Source organism: Lissotriton helveticus, chromosome 7 (genome assembly GCF_964261635.1).
Source record: "Lissotriton helveticus chromosome 7, aLisHel1.1, whole genome shotgun sequence".
In the NCBI taxonomy this organism is placed as follows: domain Eukaryota; kingdom Metazoa; phylum Chordata; class Amphibia; order Caudata; family Salamandridae; genus Lissotriton; species Lissotriton helveticus.
Window position 1 is genome coordinate 207,475,809 of NC_136068.1, and position 21,328 is coordinate 207,497,136.

General features: G+C 47.6%; 1 protein-coding gene across 2 annotated transcripts in view; it reads left to right on the forward strand.

Annotated features, from left to right (window-relative positions):
• Positions 1 to 21,328, forward strand: part of LOC144768360 (serine/threonine-protein phosphatase 4 regulatory subunit 1-like) — a 393,513-nt gene that overhangs the window by 133,217 nt on the left and 238,968 nt on the right. For both annotated transcript variants that reach the window (XM_078651958.1, XM_078651957.1), the window contains one exon: positions 15,410 to 15,516. In XM_078651958.1, coding sequence (XP_078508084.1) covers positions 15,410 to 15,516 — 107 coding nt within the window. The remainder of the gene's footprint in view (positions 1 to 15,409; positions 15,517 to 21,328) is intronic.

Here is a 21,328-nt window from a genome sequence, read left to right on the forward strand (position 1 = left end):
TGTTGAAACACTAAAGTTCCTTCACCCATCTCAGTTGCTCAGGGATCTCTGGAGCCCATAACATTGGCCCAGTGAGATGGGAGCACTTCCTCTACCCTCTTGTTAAGTCCGTAATTTGGGTGTCATCATTGATGACTCGTTAACTATGCATCATCAAGCGGTCAAGGTAGCCGCTACATGCTTTACCATCCTAATGTGGCTAAAAAAGATCATCTGGATGCTGCCTGAGCCCACCCAGAGAACAGTAGTCCAGGCGCTAATCACCTCAAGACTGGACTACGGCATTGTTCTTTACCTAGGATCCAAAAAGGAGGTGACTCGCAGGCTGCAGATGATTCAGAACTCTGCTGCAAGATTACTTTGCTGGGTTCCTAGAGCCACCTCTGTCTCCAGTTACCTGTGGGACCTGCACTGGCTCAGGGTGGAGAAACAAGTTAAGTTCAAAGCCCTGAGCTACATGTTCAAAATCAAATTAGGTGTTGACCCTCAGTATCTACAGTCTCTGGTCTGCTCCGATGCCTTCGCTCATCCAGTCAAGGGAAATTCTCTGTGCCCAGAGTCGGACTATCTCGGATGGGGGTAGATCATATGCATACCTTGGTCCCTCACTCTGGAATTCCCTTCCCACAGCTATTCGTAACGAAACGGTATATGCCTAATTTCGCAAATCATTGAAGACTTGGCTTTTTAACAAATAATCATTTAAGCTGTTATTCAATCTTTGATCTGCTCTGGCAAACCCTTTTTGGGTAGCGGTTGCGCCTGATAAATTTAACTAATAATAATAATAATAATAACAATAGGGAAAAGTCAAACTTGTGTCCGTCCAAGAACGCCATTTTTCTGGGAGCCGTATTGGTCACATTCCTGAACAGGGCTTTTCTGTCACTCGAAAGGCAAGCCAAACTTATGTCAATGTCCCGGCTACTTCTAAAAATGTAACTTTCAGTTAGCCTCTACAAGTCCCTTCTGGGATCCATTTCGTCCTGCATTCCTCTGATACCCCACTGCAGGCTTCGAATGCTTCCTCTCCAAGAACAACTGCACTTACAGTGGCGTCAGGTGCAGGGATCTTTCGAGGAGATAATCCCGCTCACTACGCTAATGAGAGAAGCCTCTTCTTTTTTTTCTTTTTTTTTTTTTTCTTTCAAAAATCTTTATTGGAGTAAGCATAGAAAAGTACAAGAATGGGCCTACAACCTCACGGGCTGGCCGCTAATAACAAGGCACAATGCATGAAATAAAAATGTACACCCGTGGTTAGGCACAGCTCGAATACAAAGCATTACTCTACAGCTATCACAGAACAATTCGTATTTTTATTTTTACAAAAAGAAAAACAAACACTAAAAAGGCGAATGCACGAGAATTAAGGTCAGCCCAAAGAACGGAGGGGACGGTCCACGATCAGGAGAACACACCCAGAGCCCGGAGGCTCCAATCAAGTCGGGAGGGGGGGAGGGGAGCAGCGGGGAGAACCGGAAGTAAAAAAAACCTTATGGAAAGGTTCCGGGAACGCTAGTCTAGGGAGAAAGGACAATCTCAGCAGTGTCTACAAGGGGAGGGGTGCAAATACCCCCACGATAATCATTCCACTGGCCCCAAACCTTCGTCCACGCCCTGGGTCTGCCCCTGGCCACATAAACCGTCTTTTCACGAAACATGGACCAGTCCATGTTGTCTTCCCACTTCGAGACCTCAGGGGGCCTGGAAGCGCCCCAGAGTTGCGCGACATCCCGCTTCGCAATCATGTAACCTAGGGTAGCCCATCTGGTCTGGGCCACAGAGTAGTCAGTGGGCTCCCACACATTCAACAGACATCGTCGAGGCTCCGGCCGCAGGGCCACATCCGTGACAGCAGTCATCACCTCAAGCACCGCAGTCCAGTAAGCAGCTACAACCGGGCACTCCCAAAGGATATGTAAAAAGGTCGCACTCAAACCACATCCACGCTTACATAGCCCATCCGAAGAAAAGCCCATCGTAACCAGACGCGGACCAGTGACATAGACTCGATGAAGAATCTTAAGTTGAACCAAACGGAGACGGGCAGGAATGGCCACCTCCTTGGGAGAAGAGAGTGCCGACTGCCAATCCTCGTCGTCCAGTTCCAACCCATCGCCAACCCAAGCCTCCCGAAGTCGGACCAGTAAGTCCGCCCGATTATTAATCAATTTCTTGTAAATCAGAGAAATAGTGCTATCGGGAAGATGCCCATCAAGGAGACGGTCCTCGAGGGGGGAAGATTCAGGCAGGGCCTCATCAGGAACCAAGACTGAGGCGAGGGCGTGCCGGACCTGCAGGTAGCGAAAAAATTCCCTACCGCTCAAACCATATTCCGCCTGGAGGGCCTGGAACGACTTCACACAACCGTTCGAGTACACGTCACCCACCTTACAAATCCCAATCACATCCCAGCGGTCGAAACCCTTGGTAGACCAGAGTCCGCCCAAACGTTCCGAGGCATAAAGCGGCGTCGCCAAAGTCAATCGATCCTCCCATCCCAAACTCACATTCGCAGCTCGCCATACAGTTACTGCAATCTTGGATGGGCCCACAAGATGGCGCCCGGCCGATCGGGAATAAAGCGCTCTATTAAAGTCCCCACCCGGAAGCTGGAGTCTATCCATCTCGAATGCAGGATTACGACCCGGGGAAAACATCACGTGATTAATGGCAGACAACTGGGAAGCCCAGTAATATCGCTTGATATCGGGGAGCGCCATGCCCCCGTCATACCAGGGGATGGTGAGCTTTGCGAGTGCGATACGCGGTCGCCCATCCCATATCAATTGCCGTTGAAGACTCTCAATCTCTTGGAAATAGGTCTTAGGAATAGCGTCATAGGAGTTGTGAAGCGCGTAAAGGAATCGCGGCAAGGACATCATTTTAAACATGGCCACCCTGCCCAGAGGAGACAAAGGAAGCTTGCGCCAACGGGCCACATCCAAGCGCAGTCTAAGCAACGGTGGGAGGAGATTACGCTCAAAGCGGAGCGTCGGGTCCAACGTAATAAAAATCCCTAAATACTTGAAACCCGATTGGACCACCTGGATAGGAAGTCTGCTCGGCAAGGGGGGCAAAACCCCCGAAAGAACATATACACAGGACTTGGTCCAGTTAATAACGAGGCCCGAGTTGGCTCCAAAAGAAGCAAGAACGTCAAACAGAACAGACAGAGATTTACGCGGGGAAGTGAGATATAAAAGGATATCGTCCGCGTAAAGCGAAACGCGGTCCTCAAAGTCCGGAGACCAGCGAATCCCCTTGCGAGACGGTTCCCACCGAAGCCAGGCAGCCAATGGTTCCAAGGCGAGAGCAAACAGTAACGGAGACAAGGGGCATCCCTGACGGGTACCCCTGCCAAGGGTGAAAGGAGCCGAGACCCTACCATTCACAACTACTTGCGCCAGAGGTGCCGCGTACAGTAACTGGACCCAACCAATAAACTCAGGTCCAAAACCAAATTTCTCTAGAGCCGCCCAGAGATAAGGCCACTCCACCGTGTCGAAGGCCATGGATGCATCCAACGATGCCAAAATGGCCGGCTCCGTCAGAAGCCCCGCCCTCGCGATCGCGCCGTGAAGACGACGCAGGTTCAGAGCCGTGTTGCGATGTGGGATAAATCCAGATTGATCCGGATGGACCAAGTCACTAATGACCGTCAAGAGACGGGATGCCAGGAGTTTCGCCAATACCTTGGGTTCAACATTCAGTAGGGATATGGGCCTATAGGAGGAACAAAGATCACGTGGTTTACCCTCCTTGGGGATGACAACTATCGTGGCCAGTCTCTGATCATAAGGGAGAATACCCCGTTCCCGGGACTCCAGAAACATGGCACGGAGATACGGAGCCACCCTATCGGGACGCAACTTGTACAATTCGATTGGCAACCCGTTCGGGCCCAATGCTTTGCCCGAACGGAGGGAACGGATGGCAGTAGCTATCTCATCAACCGTAAAGGGGGAGTCCAACGCCACACGGTCTAAATCAGAAACAATGGGCAGGGCTATATCACGCAACAGAAGGCGAGAGTCAACCACATCCCTCACAGACACAGGGGTATACACCACACGGAAGTACTCGGCAAACCGGTCAACTATCCCAATCGAGTCCGTTACACTCACACCACATGCAGACTGAATCACGGGTACCACACGATTAGCTCTCTCCTTCTTATCCAGCCACGCCAGCAATTTACCCGCTTTGTCACCCACATCATACAGACGTCCCTGTTGCTCCCGAAACATCACTTTGGCGGCATCCGTGACCAAGGACTTATAAGCAAATTGTTTCAGACCCAGGGCATGGAGTTTCTCAGGCGTGATACCAGATTCCAAACCCTCCTCCAATACAGAAATCTCCCCCTCAAGATCAACCACCTCTCTATTCCTCTCTCTCTTAGCCTCAACAATAAGGGAGAGGGCCTGCCCACGAATCACGGTCTTAAAGGCCTCCCACAGGGACACAGCAGATGAAACCGACCCCTCGTTATCCAGAAAATACGAGTCCAAGGACTTAAGCAAAAGGGTGCGGGTCTCGGGGGAGGTAAGGTACCACGGATTAATGGGAGCCACCCTGCCCACTGCCTCCACCCCAACCTCAAAACGAAGCCAGAGCGGAGAGTGGTCAGAGATACCCCTGGGCATGTGCACAATCTCACGCACCGCCGGGGACTGAGCCGCAGGCATCAGGAAATAATCCAGCCGAGACAGACTCCCATGGGCCCCAGAGTGAAAGGTGTACTGAAGCTGCGTAGGATGCAAAAGCCTCCAGCAATCCACCAGGCCAAAGGTATCCAAAAATCCACCCAACCACTGCTGAGCCACAGGGGTATCCCTAGGGGGATGGCGATCGTGGAGACCGGAGACTACCGAATTAAAATCACCAGCCAGAAAGAGAGTACTATCAGGGAGGTCCAACAAGACACGGCCCAAATCTGAAAAGGTAGAAGTCTGCAAGCCGGGGGGCACATAAACAGTTAATAAGGAGAGGGCACGGCCTTCATATCGACCCACAAGAACAGCATACCGCCCCCGGTCATCCTGAATAACATCATCAATAGCCAGGGGGAGGGAAGCCCAGACAAGGATACCCACACCCCTGGAACCCGAGGTAAACCCCGAATGCGCTACGAGGCGATAGCCCCACCTATTCATTGCATGACAAACATTGCCTATCAAATGAGTCTCCTGCAGGAAAACAATGTCAGGAGATAAACGTCGTATACATTTCAACACCACACTTCGTTTGATACGATCACCCAGACCGTTAACGTTCCACGAAACAAATCGCAACCCGCTACCCCCCATCCCACCCGACAAAGCCCAAACCCCCCATCAATGAGCATGACCACAAAAAGCAATTCAAATACAAAATAAAGTCGCCTTGAACACAGAACACACAAACAACGAACTTCCCAACCACCCACCCCCCCCAATAACAAGAAAACACCCCCCACCCTGCACCCCTGCAAAAAGCTAAAAAGCCACCCCAACCTGCAGTGTGCCTGTCGCCCAAGAACCCCTATTCTACACAAAGACCCCGGAGGAGGAAAGGCTCCGTCCCACCCGCCCCCCGATCAAACCAATAGCGAGAAGAAGACCATACATCAAAACACAAATGAGGTAGAGGAACATAGGCTTATACCCCTGGACCAGTTATACAAAACAAGGCATCAGTCAAAGACGAAACGTTCAGCTCTCTACACCACCTTCAGCACCGCCCGGGTGGGCTTCGGACTCAGTCTCAGGGGGACGATTAGGCAGGGAGTCCAGCCAGTCATTCGCAGCATCTGGCCGATCAAAGAAGAAAGTTCGATCATTATACTCCACCCGCAGCCTGGTCGGAAAGAGCATTGCGTAACGCATCCCCAAGTCCCTAAGACGTTTCTTGGCACCACGAAATCCCATACGCTGCTTCTGGACCTGTTGGGAAAAGTCCGGATAAAAGTTCACCGTGGCATTTTCAAAGGCTACCGGGCCCTTCACCCGCGAGGCCTGCAGGATAGCGTCCCGATCTCTGTAGTGGAAAAGCTTTGCAACAATAGGTCTCGGCGGGGCGCCTGGCTTGCCCTGGCCCCCCGGAACACGATGTGCGCGCTCCACTGCGAAAAATTTACTAAGGCCAGACGGAGAAAGGTGGTTCTGGATAAGGTCTTCAACCAGGAGATCAACCGAGTGGGGTTCTGGGTTCTCCGGCACACCAACCACGCGAACATTACAGCGACGTGCCCTGTTCTCAAAATCCTCCAAGCGCCGGGTCATGAAATCGTTCACCCTACGGAGATTGCCAATCTCCGTCTGAATATCAGAGACGTCCGTCGTGAGGCTGGAAGATTTGATATCCAACGACTTCACCTTTTCGTTCGTCTTGGAGAGATCGGCTCGAATCAAATTCACCTCAATTGCCACAGTGTCAAGTTTGTGGGCCAAAGTTTCGTACTGTTGGCCTATGGATTCCCTCATGCCAGAAATGGCGCCCATGATGTCCTGCAAGGAGGGCTCCGTCGACGCATCCATTACTTGGTCCGACGCAGTGGGACCGGGCAGGGCAGCTCCGGGGGACCCCTTAGAGTGGGTATAACGATCCATAACATTAGATTGAACCGGACCCCCGCGCAGAGGTGTCTTCGCCTTGCGCGTCTCTCGGTCCCCTCTGCCCGCCATTTTGAAGATGCGTCACGAGTAATGTCACCAGGGTCGACGGACCGGGCACCAGAAATGGAGGCCCCGGGACCAAAGGACTACAAGAGGGGTATCACCAGGATAGAGGCAGCCCACTCCAGGAACAGAGCAGCCAAGGGCCAGACAACCTACGTGTGTCCCGGCCGCAGCTCTGGCCCGACACTCTCACCAATGTCCCAGTCCGAGGCAGAAACGAAACCGAAACTTAAGAGGGGGACTCACAAGACCAATCCCCCTGCCGTTGTTGTTCAACTCCAAGACGGCCACCGAACCTCACCCAGTCCCGGGCGCACTTCGAGGGCGGAGCCCAAAAGTTCAATTGAACATAATTCAGGCACCCGATGTCCAAATCAGTTTCTGAAAGGTCCAGGTAGATCAGCCCAACGTCCTCTATATGAATCCTCGCAAAAATCAGGATTAAAGCAGGATATTAAGCCGGGAGCGGCGGGGGTCCGGAGAGCGCTGGGCTCACGCGGCCATCTCGGATGCCCGCCAAGCTCCTCCTCGAGAAGCCTCTTCTTGGTGGATTCACAAGAAAAACATTTCCCGGGGTCTCTCCTCCTTGGTCATCCCAGCTTCTCAGATAATTACAACAGATTCATCCCTGGAGGGTTGAGGAGCGATCTTACAGGACCTCCAGATAAGTGGTTGATGGCAATAGCATCATAAATCTGCTAGAACTCAGAGCAATTCCCCTAGCCCTCCCGGCTTTTCTCCCAAGAATAAAAAATTCATTGGTTCTGATAATAACAGACAATACCACAGCCATGTATTATGTCAACAAACAGGGCGGCACGAGATCCCGTCTGTTGTCTGTGGAAGCTCAAAGTATCTGGGAATGGGCAATCCTACATGGAGTTTCACTGAAAGCGGAGCATCTTCCTGGAAATCTCAACAAGAAGGCAGATACACTAAGTAAACTAAAGTCAGTCTGCCACGAGTGGGAGCTGCATCAGAGGACGCTAGACGAAATCTTCTGTCTATGTGGCAGACCGTCCGAGATCTGTTTGAGATACCGGAAAACAGGAAATGCTGGTACTTCGCAAGCTGGCACCACCATCCGGAATACTGGGGGAGTGCATTTTCGATGGCATGGTCAGGCACCTTTGTCTACGCTTTTCTCCCCATTGCACTACTCCTGAGGCTTCTCAGGAAGTTTAAGGCGGCACCCTGCAAAATGATCCTCATAGCACCGTCCTGGCCTCGCCAGTACTGGTACACGGAGCTTCTGCTTCTTTTCGATGGAGCAACCGAATCCCTTAGATCCTATCCCATTATTGCTGACGATGTCCCAGGGCCAAGTACTGCATCCGGATCCCAAATCCCTGTAATTATCAGCATGGCTCCTGAGCACAGAGAGTTTCTCGACCTGAAACTGTCTGCAGAATGTAGAGACCTGCTTTCCCAAGCTCGTGCTCAGAGGACACACAAGGCATACCAGATGAAGTGGAAGAGATTTTGTCACTGGTGCCAAGAATCGGGAGTTCATCCTTTCTCTTCTTCGGCTCATGAAATCCTTCCTTGCATCCTTTCTTTGGCAAAAGCTGGCTTGGCTCATGCATCTATTAAGTTTCAACTTGCGGCCATCTCTCGTTTCAGAAGAACATCTTCAGGTCCTTCTCTTTGGTCAGCGAGAATAATTAAACAATTTTTGAAGGGGATTTTTCGAGTCTTCCCTCTGGTTAAGACCCCTCCACCACTGTGGCACCTTAACATGGTCTTGGCTCAGCTCATGAAACATCCCTTTAAGCCTATCCATAAGGCACACTTCAAATTCCTGTTGTGGAAGGTGGCTCTTCTTCAGGCTCTAACATCGGCTAGAAGGGTTAGCGAATTGCAGGCACTCACTATCCAGGAGCCTTTTTCTTTAGTTTAAGAATGACACACTAGTACATCCGTACTAACCCTAAGTTCATCCCTAACGTGCCCTCGGATTTTCACTTAAATGAACCTGTGGTTCTTAATACTTTTTTCCTTCTACCTACAACTCCGGCTGAGAGATCACTTAATTTACTAGACATGCAGCGTTGCTTAAAATTCTATCTCCAAAGTACTAAACACTTTAGGAAGACACCTCAGCTGTTTGTGGCTTACAGTGCTCCTCGTAAATGTTTTCTCCATCCTAAACAAGGAATTGCATGGTGGATTTCCAGCTTTATTCAGTATTGTCATCCATTAGCTGGCAAACACCTACCGGGAAAAGTCCGTGCTCACTCCACAGCTGGGGTACCTATCCGGGACATCTGCAGAGCAGCCATCTGGAAGAGCATCCATACCTTTACCAGACATTACTGCTTGGATTCTTCGAGACGTAGCGATATGGTAGTAAGCCAAGCAGTCCTGAGGGACCCATTTCAATAGCGGTGAGTTTTCTGTTTCACCCCTCCTTCCTTTTTTAGTTACGAACTCTTCGTACATATTTTGGTAAATGTTGGTTTTCTTTTTTCACTTATACTATTTGCATATAACCTTTGCACATTCTCAAGAAACCCATGATGGTTTCCTATTTCTTGGAAGTTACTGCATAGTTATATAAAAGTTTAAATGCTTTTTTTGATACTTTTCAGAGTCTAGATTGAGAAAACAATGTGGTAGTTTCCACTCTTTCTGTTCTTATGTACTATTTCTAAAGGGATCGGGGCAACAAATGTGCTCATAACTGCTAGCTACTCTGATTCAAGCATGTGAATCTATGAATGTTCCAATACTGTACTAAGAAAATAAGTTACTTACTTGTAACTTTAGTTCTCTAGTATTGGAAGCTTTCATAGATTAACATGTGACCCACCCTCCTCCCCTGAGAAAGCTCGACCTTCTTTTGACCTTTATGGTTATCTTGTAGCACTACTGCTGCGAAAATCTGAAGGCTGAGGTTCTCTCAGGAAGGTTCTAAAGGGTGAGGCATTTCTGATTGGTTGTGTGCTTTATTTGGTCTCTTTTACAAAAAGAGGTGGATATGTTATAAAACTAATGGGCCTAGTCCTTGTTTCTAGTTTGATACCTTTGCATTGCTATTTTTATTTACCGGTGACTCCCATCTCGACGACGGTGAATGATTCAAGCATGTGCATTGCTCTCCTACGTTACTATGAATGTCAAGTCTTTTTCTCTTGTTTCAGACCAGTTTTGTTCTAGTTAGAGACTTTGTATTGCTCTCAGTTTTCAGACCCTCCTCTGGGGATGGTATGCTTTGGTATTTGATTCTAAAGTAAGGAATCTGCAGCTAGATGACTCTATCAGATGAACAAGTTACTTACCTTCGGTAACACATTTTTTGGTAGGGACAGGATCTAGCCTCAGATTCCTTAACAACCCTGCCATCCTCCCCGCGAGCCGAGTCCTCTTTTGTCTCAGTAAAATAGTTCCTAAATTCCATATATTGTGCCCATTTCAGAAATACATTGACTTCCTTGATACCTATTTTTCACTCATTCTATTTTGCCACATAAATTGCCCCTACCTAGCACACAATAAAAAAAACCACAGTGTAAGGTTCAGCTCAGTTATTGGCTATGGGTACCTCGATTGTTTGGAAAACCTACAGATCCTATATATCTCCACAACCAGAAGGGTCCATTGGACGAAATGGTATATTTCTTTTGTAAATAGGCCATTGTGACAAAAAGATACAAATGAAAACATTGTTACAAATGAACCTTTTTTCCTACTCATTTTCAATATTTTTAGTTCGAGCCTGCGTGGGCTGCGCACATGCGCAGTCTCGCTGGCGAGATTTTATGATTTTTAGGTAGCTTTCAGTAACTGGCTTTTAGCCCCGCCCCTCTTTCCCAATGGCCGGCGTCACCGTTTATGCTAAACGGTGGCCAGCCATTGGGAAAGAACACTTTGTGATGTATAGTTTTCTCTTTTTCTGCCGTCCCACTTGTACGGTCTCGTCTGACTTCCTTCAGCCGTGAAAGGTTTCTTATCTTTATGGGGCCAAACACTTGGCCCCATAAAGATAACAAACCTTTTACTTCAGAAGGAAAGCAGGCCGGATGGCAGAAAAAGAGAAAACTATATGTCATGGCAAGAGCTTTTTTCCATCTCGCACGCTTTCCCGCAACACTGCTGGTATTTACAGTGACGTGTGGAGATGCTGAAGGCTGTGACCTGTGACATTTAATAAAGTCAATCAATTGAAAGGTATCGCGCTGGTGCAAGAAGCAGTAAGCCAGTAGAAAATGTCTTCACACCAGCTGTCCTCTTTATCAGCGGATCCGGGTGTTTGCAAAGGCTTGAAAGCTGTTTGCGTTTGTTGAATCCGGTATGAAGTGGCTATCAGTCCATCTGAGCTTGTGTCTTGAAGAGTCTTCTTTTTTAGGCGGGAGCTCGAGGGCGCCGGGGGCTTCCTGCTGCTAGAGCCGGGGCACGGGGGCTGTGCTCATGGCTGCGACGTGGACCACAAGCTGCCGCCCGGGGCTCTGCCTGCTGCTACTCTGGGCCCGGCACATAGGGACAGGAGCTGGGCTGCTGATGCATCCACGGCTACCACTAAGTGCAGGATACCCTGACCTCCGCTGGACACCCGCAGCCCCAGGCTGCCGCCCCCACCTCCGTGTGCATAGGGTGCGCACCCTTGTACCACTGACCCCCTGTGTGGTTCCTCCAGTGTTGACACAGCCAGACATTCTCTGTGTATCAGCCTCAGAGTACCGCTGCATCATACATTCACTGCATCAGCCTTGGATTACCCCTGCATAGCTCATCTGAACTCGGCGCTGCCAGCGGCCTCTAGGTCTGCGTCGGCTGGCACAGAGGAGAGTGCCCAAGTTTGTATTTGGAGGCACCAGGCGCCCCTCTCTCCGGCTGCTCCTTTTATGGGGTCACCCGGGGTCTCAGCCCAGAGAGTCGGTCCATGTTTGAATGATTTATAGGGACTGGATGAGGGTGGGAAGGGGTTGTGCCTATCCCCTCCAATCTGCACACTTCATCCTGGCTCTCTTCTCTGCATCTTAGTGCGTGCGTGATTACATGTGTGCGCTCTTTTGTGTATGCACGTGTGTGCATGTGTGGGCCTGTCTCATTGTGTGTCTGGATCTGTATTTGTGTGTGTGTGCACGCATGTGTGGGTCTATGTGTGTTTGTTTGGCGTGTGTCTGGATCTGTGAGTGTGTCTGTGTGTCTGGATCTGTGAGTCTGTGTGTATGTGCGTGTGTGATTGTATGTGCGTGCTGTGTAGATCAGTGAGTTGGATGGTGTGTCTGGATCTATGAGTCTGTGTGCTTGTGAGTCTGTGTGTATGAGTGCCTGCGTACTCGTCTATGCTCCTGCTGCTCCTTTTATGGGGTCACCCGGGGTCTCAGCCCAGATAGTCGGTCCGTGTTTGAATGATTTATAGGGACTGGGTGAGGATGGGAAGGGGTTGTGCCTATCCCCTTCCAATCTGCACACTTCATCCTGGCTCTTTTCTCTGCATCTTAGTGTGTGCGTGATTACATGTGTGCGCACGTTCGTGTATGCACATATGTGCGCGTGCCTGTCTAATTGTATGTCTGGATCTGAATTTGTTTGCGCTTGTGTGGGTCTATGTGTGTTTTGTTTGATGGCGTGTGTCTGGATCTGTGAGTGTGTCTGCGTCTGTGTGTCTGGATCTGTGAGTCTGTGTGTATGTGCGTGTGTGATTGTATGTGCGTGCCGTGTGGATCAGTGTGTTGGATGGTGCGTCTGGATCTATGAGTCTGTGTGCCTGTGAGTCTGTGTGTATGTGTGCCTGCGTACGTGTCTTTGCTCCTGCTCCTCCTTTTATGGGGTCACCCCGGGTCTCAGCCAAGAGAGTCGGTCCATGTTTGAATGATTTATAGGGACTGAGTGAGGGTGGGAAGGGGTTGTGCCTATCCCCCTCCAATCTGCACACTTCATCCTGGGTGTCTTCTCTGCATCTTAGTGTGTACGTGATTATATGTGTGTGCGTGTTCGTGTGTGTGTGTGTGTGTGTGTGTGTGTGTGTGTGTGTGTGTGTGTGGGCGCGCCTGTCTGACTGTCTGTCTGGATCTGTATTTGTTTGTGTGTGCGCATGTGTGGGTCTATGTGTGTGTGTTTGATGGTGTGTGTCTGGATCTGTGAGTCTGTGTGTGTGCGCGTGTGTGATTGTATGTGCGTGCGCGTGTGGGTCAGTGTATTGGATGGTGTGTCTGGATCTGTGAGTCTGTGTGCCTGTGAGTCTGTGTGTATTTGTGCCTGCGTACGCGTCTATGCTTGTGTTTGCCCGTGGTTAAGTGTGCAAGTCTTTGAGTACGAGTCTGTATGTGTACGTTTGTGTTTGTATGTTTTGACTTGTGCATAAGTACTTGTTTCATATTCAGTCACCAGCACCAGGAGACGCTGTCCATCATCATCCGCGACATCTTGAGACCTCACTGGAAGTGATGCAACCCTATATAAAGATCACAGGTTCCAGTCACTTTAGTTCCCTTTCTATGCATGCCTCAACCAACGTGGGGATTCGTAACCTCTGACTATTTTTGGGGCATTTTAGGCCTGTTTTTTTCTTTTAAAAAGACTATTCGATTAATTTAGAAATCCTTTTATATGCGATTTCAGACTGTGATTCTCAAAATGTACATCTGTCATAGGCACAATGTATTTTCATAATGTAAAACAGTCACTGTGCACAGTGACTTCATTGCAAACTGAGAATTATATATAAGAACTTATGTCTCCTTTTAATTTAACAGGCTTCTATAGCTGTTATGCACCTACTCAAAGCCGTCACAACTGGCACCCCTGCCTACTTGACTAACTAGTTTGCCATCTTTAGTTGCCCTGGCACACTCGCACAAGGGCACAATCTGAAAGAAGTTGAAGAAATGCAAAAAAAAAAACATGCCTGCAAGAATTCTCTATCCATGAACCTATAATCTGGAACAATATCCCCATATCCATTAGGACTGCCCAACCCTGCTCCATTTTAAGCAAGCATATACAATGCAATAGGTCTCGCATTTGCGAGAATTTAACCTATTGGCATTTTTTTATTTTAATAGTTAGTTTCTTTGGGAAATCCATAAGGGATCTGCACAAATGACCCCTTATCTACTTTTCAGAAATCTATAGCTCTCCGAAATCAAACTTGGGTTTCACAGCAGTTTCAACCACAAAGTGGAAATAGGTTGAAAGCACATAAATTAGGAAAAATGGATCACCCCTTTGAAAAATGCCAAACTTTGGTAAAAACAATATATATATTTTTTAATTCAGCTCTACATTCCCGAAAACTAGAAAAATGGCACAGCATACCTTTCGTTTAAGCCATTTGTGGGAAAAAACAATCACTTTTTTTTCTCAAAGCCCTGTTTTCCTGTTTTGCCTCAAAAAACAAAATGTAGCTATATTTTGGCTATTTTTGCAGTCACCTCCAGGGGAATACACAAAACCCGGGTACATTTAGAATCCCCAGGATGTTGGGGGAGGACTCAAATTTGGCATGGATACATTATGTAGAAAAAAAGTTAAGGCGGCCTAAGTGTGAACAAACCGGATAGCCAGAATAGCAAGAAGACAGAAGCTACAGTCCCCAAGTTGTGCCCTGGAGGTGTGATCTATTTTACAAAGACGAAGAGATGGTGGGGTCCTGCATTCACATGCCTCCCCAGTCCTTGGGGAAATACTGGGAGCTGGCTGAAGATGTGCTTCGTGCTCGTTTTCTGCTTCCAGTCATAGGACTGTAGCAGTTTTGACCACCCAAGATGTTTGCACAGCGTCTCTACCATTTTCTGTACCTCACCTTTAGTTAGTGCAGTAAATGGAAATATGCATTTTTTTCTCTTTTCCGGTAATTTTTGCAAACTGGTTGTGCTGGAAATGAATTGCGTAATTGCCGAGTAGATAAGAAAAAGTATCACATTCAAATATATTCAATTTTTTATTTAAATTTTAGTTTCTGAAACCGTTCACAAACAAACATTACCAAATATCCGCACATTTTGACTCATTTTTTTTTTTTAATTAACAAACTGCTGCAAGGATATTCAACCAACTATTTCCAAATCTAAGTTTGTCAACATCCTCTATTATGGTGCAAGTTTAGGAATTTCAGTCCGCATGGAAATTGTGTGTCTTCCTTCTCTTTCACTTCTGCAACCCTTCTATTGCTCCTCCTTCTGCTATTGCTTTCCCCTTTTGATCAATTTACACAAAATCTTAGCCGCATATTTGATTATATTGGAAAGTTTTTTGCATGTGTATCAAAGAATTCCAAAGTTTATTAGTGATTTACATACTTTACATAGTTTGGCAGAACATGATGTCTGTTACAAGTATAAATCAGACTTTACTCATCTCATAAATGTTTGAAAGGTCAGAAAAAACGAATTCACTTGAATTTTTCGAGGCTGCATTAATATTTACTGTAAAAGTGCATCGCTTTCTATTTATAGAAGTATGTCTGTAACCACGGTGGCATTAAAGTAGCCTTCACCACATGATATCCATAGCAACAGAAAAGGCTAAGTCGACCCGATGCTCCATTTCTTTTGGAGCTTGAACTACACAAAACATTACAAGTCTTCAGTTTATTTAAATCTATCAAGGACCTTCCATACACTCTTGTGGTTTATGGTGGGCTACTTTCCAAACCTTGAAATGCAAAGCATTTGAATTTCTTTGTCGATTGATTTGCGTTGCTATTTTCTGTTGTAGCACTGTGCCGCTTCACAGTATTTTTTTGCAGTGTGTTACCAGTAGTGGCATGCATGCTCATGTTCACCTTTTCCTTGCAGACAGATCATTGCCCGGGGTCTGCTGGACGTACTCCGAGATTTCAGCAGCAATGAAGAAGATTTCCAAACTGTGATGGAGATCGTGGTCAGGCTCTCAGAAGATACAGGTCTGGTGTTTTGTTTGTTCTCTGCGTGATTGTTAATGTTTTACTGTGGCTACTACTTCAGAAGGGACATTTTTAAACTGCCTAATGTTATGTGTTCACAAGAATCAACTGTTTGTGCATGTTGGTACTGGTATAATTATGTGTCCCTTTAGTCACCCTTTTCTGAAATTCGAATAATACGGCCTTCTAGACATGAAGGCATGCATTTTGTTTCATTAAATCTGACAGATCACTGTGGATGGTAAAATGTTTGGTATTGGCTGACCCCTCTGACAAACACAATGGATTTGAAATATTCTCTGCAATACTCCTTCTTAGGCCCCCTTAGGGGAGGTTGTATATTGTATTGCCATCTATAATTCTGATACATGTCCAATTTTCTGACACTACACCTAATGGTGGCCTTGCAGAAAAGCTTATGCTGTGTACAGTATGTCTAAGCTGGTGATGGTGCGAAGGCCGTGATAAAGGTTATGACCGTGATTTGTTCATTGTGAAATGTTATGCCATAGGTCTGGTCTGTTCATCATAAAAGGTTATGACCCGGCAGTAGACCTGATTTTTTTTTTATTGTGAAAGCATATGTTAAAGTGAATATCCCTTAAATGGTGGTTTGGTTTCTACACTCTTTTAAAGTTTGTTGCCGAGGATGTGGTCACATGGAAACTCAATGATTACTGATGTATGCAAGGGGTTTGGTGCTTCTCAGATACATCCTTGGGTTGGTAGCTTGTCACTGTTATAATCCTTGCTAGGCCCACTTAGGTGGGGTTTGTATATTGTTTTTGGCAACTAACTTAGTTAATATTTTCAATTTTATGATTGTATGCCAGACGATTGCCTTGTGGTAATGCTTTATACTTAATATAATGGACCTGATTTGGTTATGTTGGCATGGTAATGGTAAATGCTATACGTATGATTGCTTTTTTTTTGGGGGGGGGGGGGGGAGTCATCTGAGAAGCCATGGCTCTGATCTGTTTAATCTGTAAAATTACAACAAAGGCTATAGACCCGACTTTGTGATAAGCCTATGTCAAAGCCATTAGACTACAGAGGGTTGATTTTTATTACACTATTTTGAAGACTAAAAAGGTATTTTCTTTTGTGGATTTACATAGATCACTGTAGTAGGCAAGAGGGTTGGTATTAGTTCTCTCAATGACAAATGGGTGTATAGAAGATTTGTATTATGATAACCCTTGGTTTTTATTGTATACCTCTAAATACATTTGTTTAGTTGCTTGTTGGAAAGCATATGCTTAATACAGTAAGCATTAGATGGTTACTCTTGACAAACCATTGTTAATGCCTAGAGGCCTGATTGGTTCATTGCAAAACATTCTCTCAAATGGCAACGGTTGAATGTTTTGGCAAATGCACTAGGTTTGACTTATTGTGAAAAACATATGCTGAGGCCAGTAGGCCTTCAAGAATGAATTGTTTTTACGCTGTTCTAAATCCTGTAGACACGTATTTTGCTACTTTCAGTCGCACTATTTACCATAGTGGGTAAGATTATGACAAACCCTGGGGGCAGAACATTTGCTATCTTAGAATACTTGTTAGGACCCCATAATAGGGGTTGTATATATTGTTTGTCAACAGTGACTTTGTGCATGTTTATAATTTGTTTGTACGCTCGCAAAAAGCCGTGTGTAAAAGCTAGTGCTTGTGTTGCTTTACTTGATAGTCCTTCTTAGATCCTCTTAGCAGGGTCTGACCAGTATAATGGGAAACATATGCATATACAGATAGCCTTTAGGTCAGCCCTAGTCTTCCATCGGTCTGTTAGTATAATTTGCAATCAGTATCTGCCTACAAGAGCAAACCGCATAGGGTAGTAGGTCAGCCCCCTTCAGCCACTTAATCGATTGCCCTGTGAGTCACGGTATTTTGCCTGATATTTTGTGCACATTTATCTGAAAACAAGGGTGCATCAGTACCAGGGTCTGCGGCGTACCCTAGGGCTCAACCTCAGCCAGACATTGCTCACCATCTACATGGCACTGCTCGCCCACGTTGCCTGACTGCACGACCTCAATGTCATCTCCTACGCCGACGACACCCAGCTGATCCTCTCCCTCACCAAGTACCCCCTCACCGCCAAAACCAACCTCCACGAAGGAATGAAAGCCGTCGCAGAGTGGATGAAAAACAGCCGACTGCAGCTAAACTCGGACAAGACGGAAGTCCTCATCCTCTGCTCCACTCCCTCGGCCTGGGACGACTCCTGGTGGCCGACCGCACTGGGAACAGCTCCAACACCCTCTAACCACGCACACAACCTAGGGGTCATCCTCAACTCTACTCTCTCCATGACAAAGCAGGTCAACGCCGTCTCATCCTCTTCCTTCAACACCCTCCGCATGCTCCGTGAGATCTACAGGTGGATCCCCACCGAAACAAGAAGAACGGTCACCCACGCCCTCGTCAACAGCAGGTTGGACTACGGAAACGCCCTCTACGCAGGAGCCTCGGCCAAACTCCTGAAACAACTTCAACGCATACAAAACGCCTCTGCACGCCTGATCCTCGACATCCCTCACCGCAGCCACATCACACCCCACCTGAAAGACCTGCACTGGCTCCCCGTCAACAAGAGGATCACCTTCAAGCTCCTCACCCACGCACACAAGGCACTCCACAATACTGGACCAGCATACTTCAACAGACGACTCAGCTTCTACGCCCCCAACCGCCAGCTCCGCTCCGCCGACCTCACGCTCGCCATAGTCCCCTGCATCCGAAGAGCGACCTCAGGCGACAGATCGTTCTCCCACCTCGCCGCCAAGACCTATCCCCCTACGGTAGACCCAGGTCCTGCTTACCTTCAGAAGACACCTCAAGACCTGGCTATTCAAGCAGTAGCAGCACCCCCACCCCCCCAAGCGCCTTGAGACCCTCTCGGATAAGTAGTGCACTCTAAAAAAAATTCTGATTGATTGATGGTGATTCTGTAAATATTGTTCAGCTGTTTTGACGTAGAAAATCTGTTTTTGAATTTCTCAAAATTGTTACCCTTTGACAAATCTGCAGAGTTAAAAAAATATATATTCTGCCTTAGAATTTCTTTGCCAAATTTAATTTAGATTTATTCAAGAATAGATAAGGTTTTGAGGTTCTTAAAAGAGGGCGTGTTTTTAACATAAGTATTGCATCAATATTTAGTGAGGAGCACAACATAAAGTGATTGACAGCATTATATTTAGGTAAAGTTGATTAAGGGCCCATTTAATAATGAGGACAACTGAGCATAGGATGAGCGCTAGTACTTTAACACGCTAGCTGCTTCAGGTCACGCTGTGTTTTTACTTTTCCCCTGTTATTTTAAAGAAACTTTTGATATTACCTTGTGTGTGTGACTGACTTCCCGGCACTCGCTCGTAACGCCAGCTACTTCCGCCCCCTACCCCGGTCCACCACGGGCTTGCCCGATTGCTGTGGAGGGTTGGCGTGGCGGCCAATCACCATCTCTGGACGCTGGGAGGGTGGAGTCTGGGGTCAGCGCACCAGCCATTTAAGGCCAAGCCTTTAACCTGAACGCTGTGGACGCGCGCTAGTACTTTAACGCGCTAGCTGCTTAAGGTCACGCTGTGTTTTTACTTTTCCCCTGTTATTTTAAAGAAACTTTTGATATTACCTTGTGTGTGTGACTGACTCCCCGGCACTCGCTCGTAACGCCAGCTACTTCGGCCCCCTACCCCGGTCCACCACGGGCATGCCCGATTGCTGTGGAGGGTTGGCGGGGCGGCCAATCACCATCTCTGGACGCTGGGAGGGTGGAGTCTGGGGTCAGCGCACCAGCCATTTAATGAGATGCACTTTAGGACGCGCAGCGGGCGCGCCAAAGGTGCGCCTAAGGCATGCCCGTCTGCGCCCGTCCGCGCCTGTGCCGCGACCAGCGCCAGGCAGGCTGCCGGAGGGGACACAATAAGGCAAACACGCTGGTCTAGGGCTCAACTGCTGGCCTTGACCAGTAGCTGCAGCCCCTCTCAGCTACTCGTCGAACACTTTGTGTGCAAAGACTGCTGCTTCCGTCTAGATGTACTTACTATTTGTCCGAGTAAAAAATGCTATAAAACACCAGACCATGAGTCGCCCAGAGAGGTCAAGGCGTGCCTCCTCAACTGTCGATCTCTCCCGCGACATGCAGGCGATATATGGCTATCTCTTACTACCCACTCATGGGACCTGATGTTTCTCACTGAAACTTGGGTCAAAGAGTCCTCTAATCCAGATATATCGCTTGCAATTCCCCCAGATTAACACTTTGTTGGGATTAGTCGACCAGGGACAAAAGTGGGAGATGGGATCGCCATTATTTCACGGTCCCAATGGAAAATTACCTCCAGGAAATTGCCTAACTCAGGCCCTATCGAGGCGATGTACTTCAGTATCAAGGATCCTACTCACCTGATCCTTGCTGGAGTCCTAATCTACAACCCCCCCTGGCACACAGACCTCTCATCTCACTGAGTTATTAACCACCCTTGCCGACCTATCCCTAAAACATTTTACCATCCTAGGGGATTTCAATCTACATGTGAATGATTCTTCCTGTCCTAAAGCGAGGTCCCTAGTAGAAACGCTAGCTGGAATAAACTTGGACCTGAGAGTTCATAGCCCCACCCACACGGCTGGCCACACCTTAGATCTGATTTTTACGAACCTGTCAGCTCTTTCTACTTTGCCACCAAGTCCCCTGGCGTGGTCCGACAACTCGCTCATCCCTTTCACTCGGACTATCCCCCCCCCTTACTAACCATGAATAGTGTAATACCGAATTTGGGAAGAAAATGGTACAAAGTCACATGTGACGCACTTGAACCAGCACTTTCGAAAAAGGATTGGCACCCGTCAGAGGAGTTAGATGCTGATGTGAAAAAATTCAATACCACTCTCACTACAGCGATAGATGCGATCGCCCCCTTACTGCCCCTCTCTTCTTCCCGACTGAAACCCTCCGCCCCATGGTTCTCCCCGGACCTACGTACAGAAAGAAGTAAATGTAAAAAAACTCGAGCGCCTCTGGCGATGCACCTATGATCCTCTCGCTAAAAATACATATAGAACTGCGTTAAAGTTTCATAAATTAAAACAAGCCACTATGAAAAAATACTTTGCCAACAAAATTAATTCTGCAGATGATTCGGCCAAAACCCTTTTTCAAATTGTGAAGGACTTCACAAAAAAATCAGCCCTTACCCGTCTTTCCAAACCGAGTCAAGAACTCTGCGATGGTCTCTCGCACTTCTTCATCATAAAATCGTTGATATTTTCTCCTCTTTCACACCCACGAGGGAGCATGGTGAGGTCTTATCAGTCCAACCCCCTCCTCCGGCTAGTGTAACCACTTTCGAGACGTTCAAACCCATCGTAAGGGACTCTGCCCTGCATATAATGCAAAAATGTAAATCCGGCTCTCCCCTAGACCCCGTTCTGGCTCATGTATTCACGATGCTGGCGCCACTCATTACCGCCCCCCTAATCTCTATCTGGAATACCTCCCTCTCCTCTGGCCAATTCCCGTCAGAATGGAAACAGGCAATGCTGATCCCCATATTAAAGAAAGTGGATGCTGATCCGGCGGTATTTAGCAATTACCGACCTATCTCACTCCTCCCCAAACCTGCCACAATTTTGGAAAAAGTAGTACAGGAACAGCTGGCTGACTACCTGGAATCTAACACTCTTTTGCATGATACTCAATCCGGATTTAGATCCGGATATAGCACAGAGACGGCCCTCCTGGAATTAACAGAGACTATAAGAGAGAGCGTGGACAGATACGAGGTGGCCATGCTGGTGC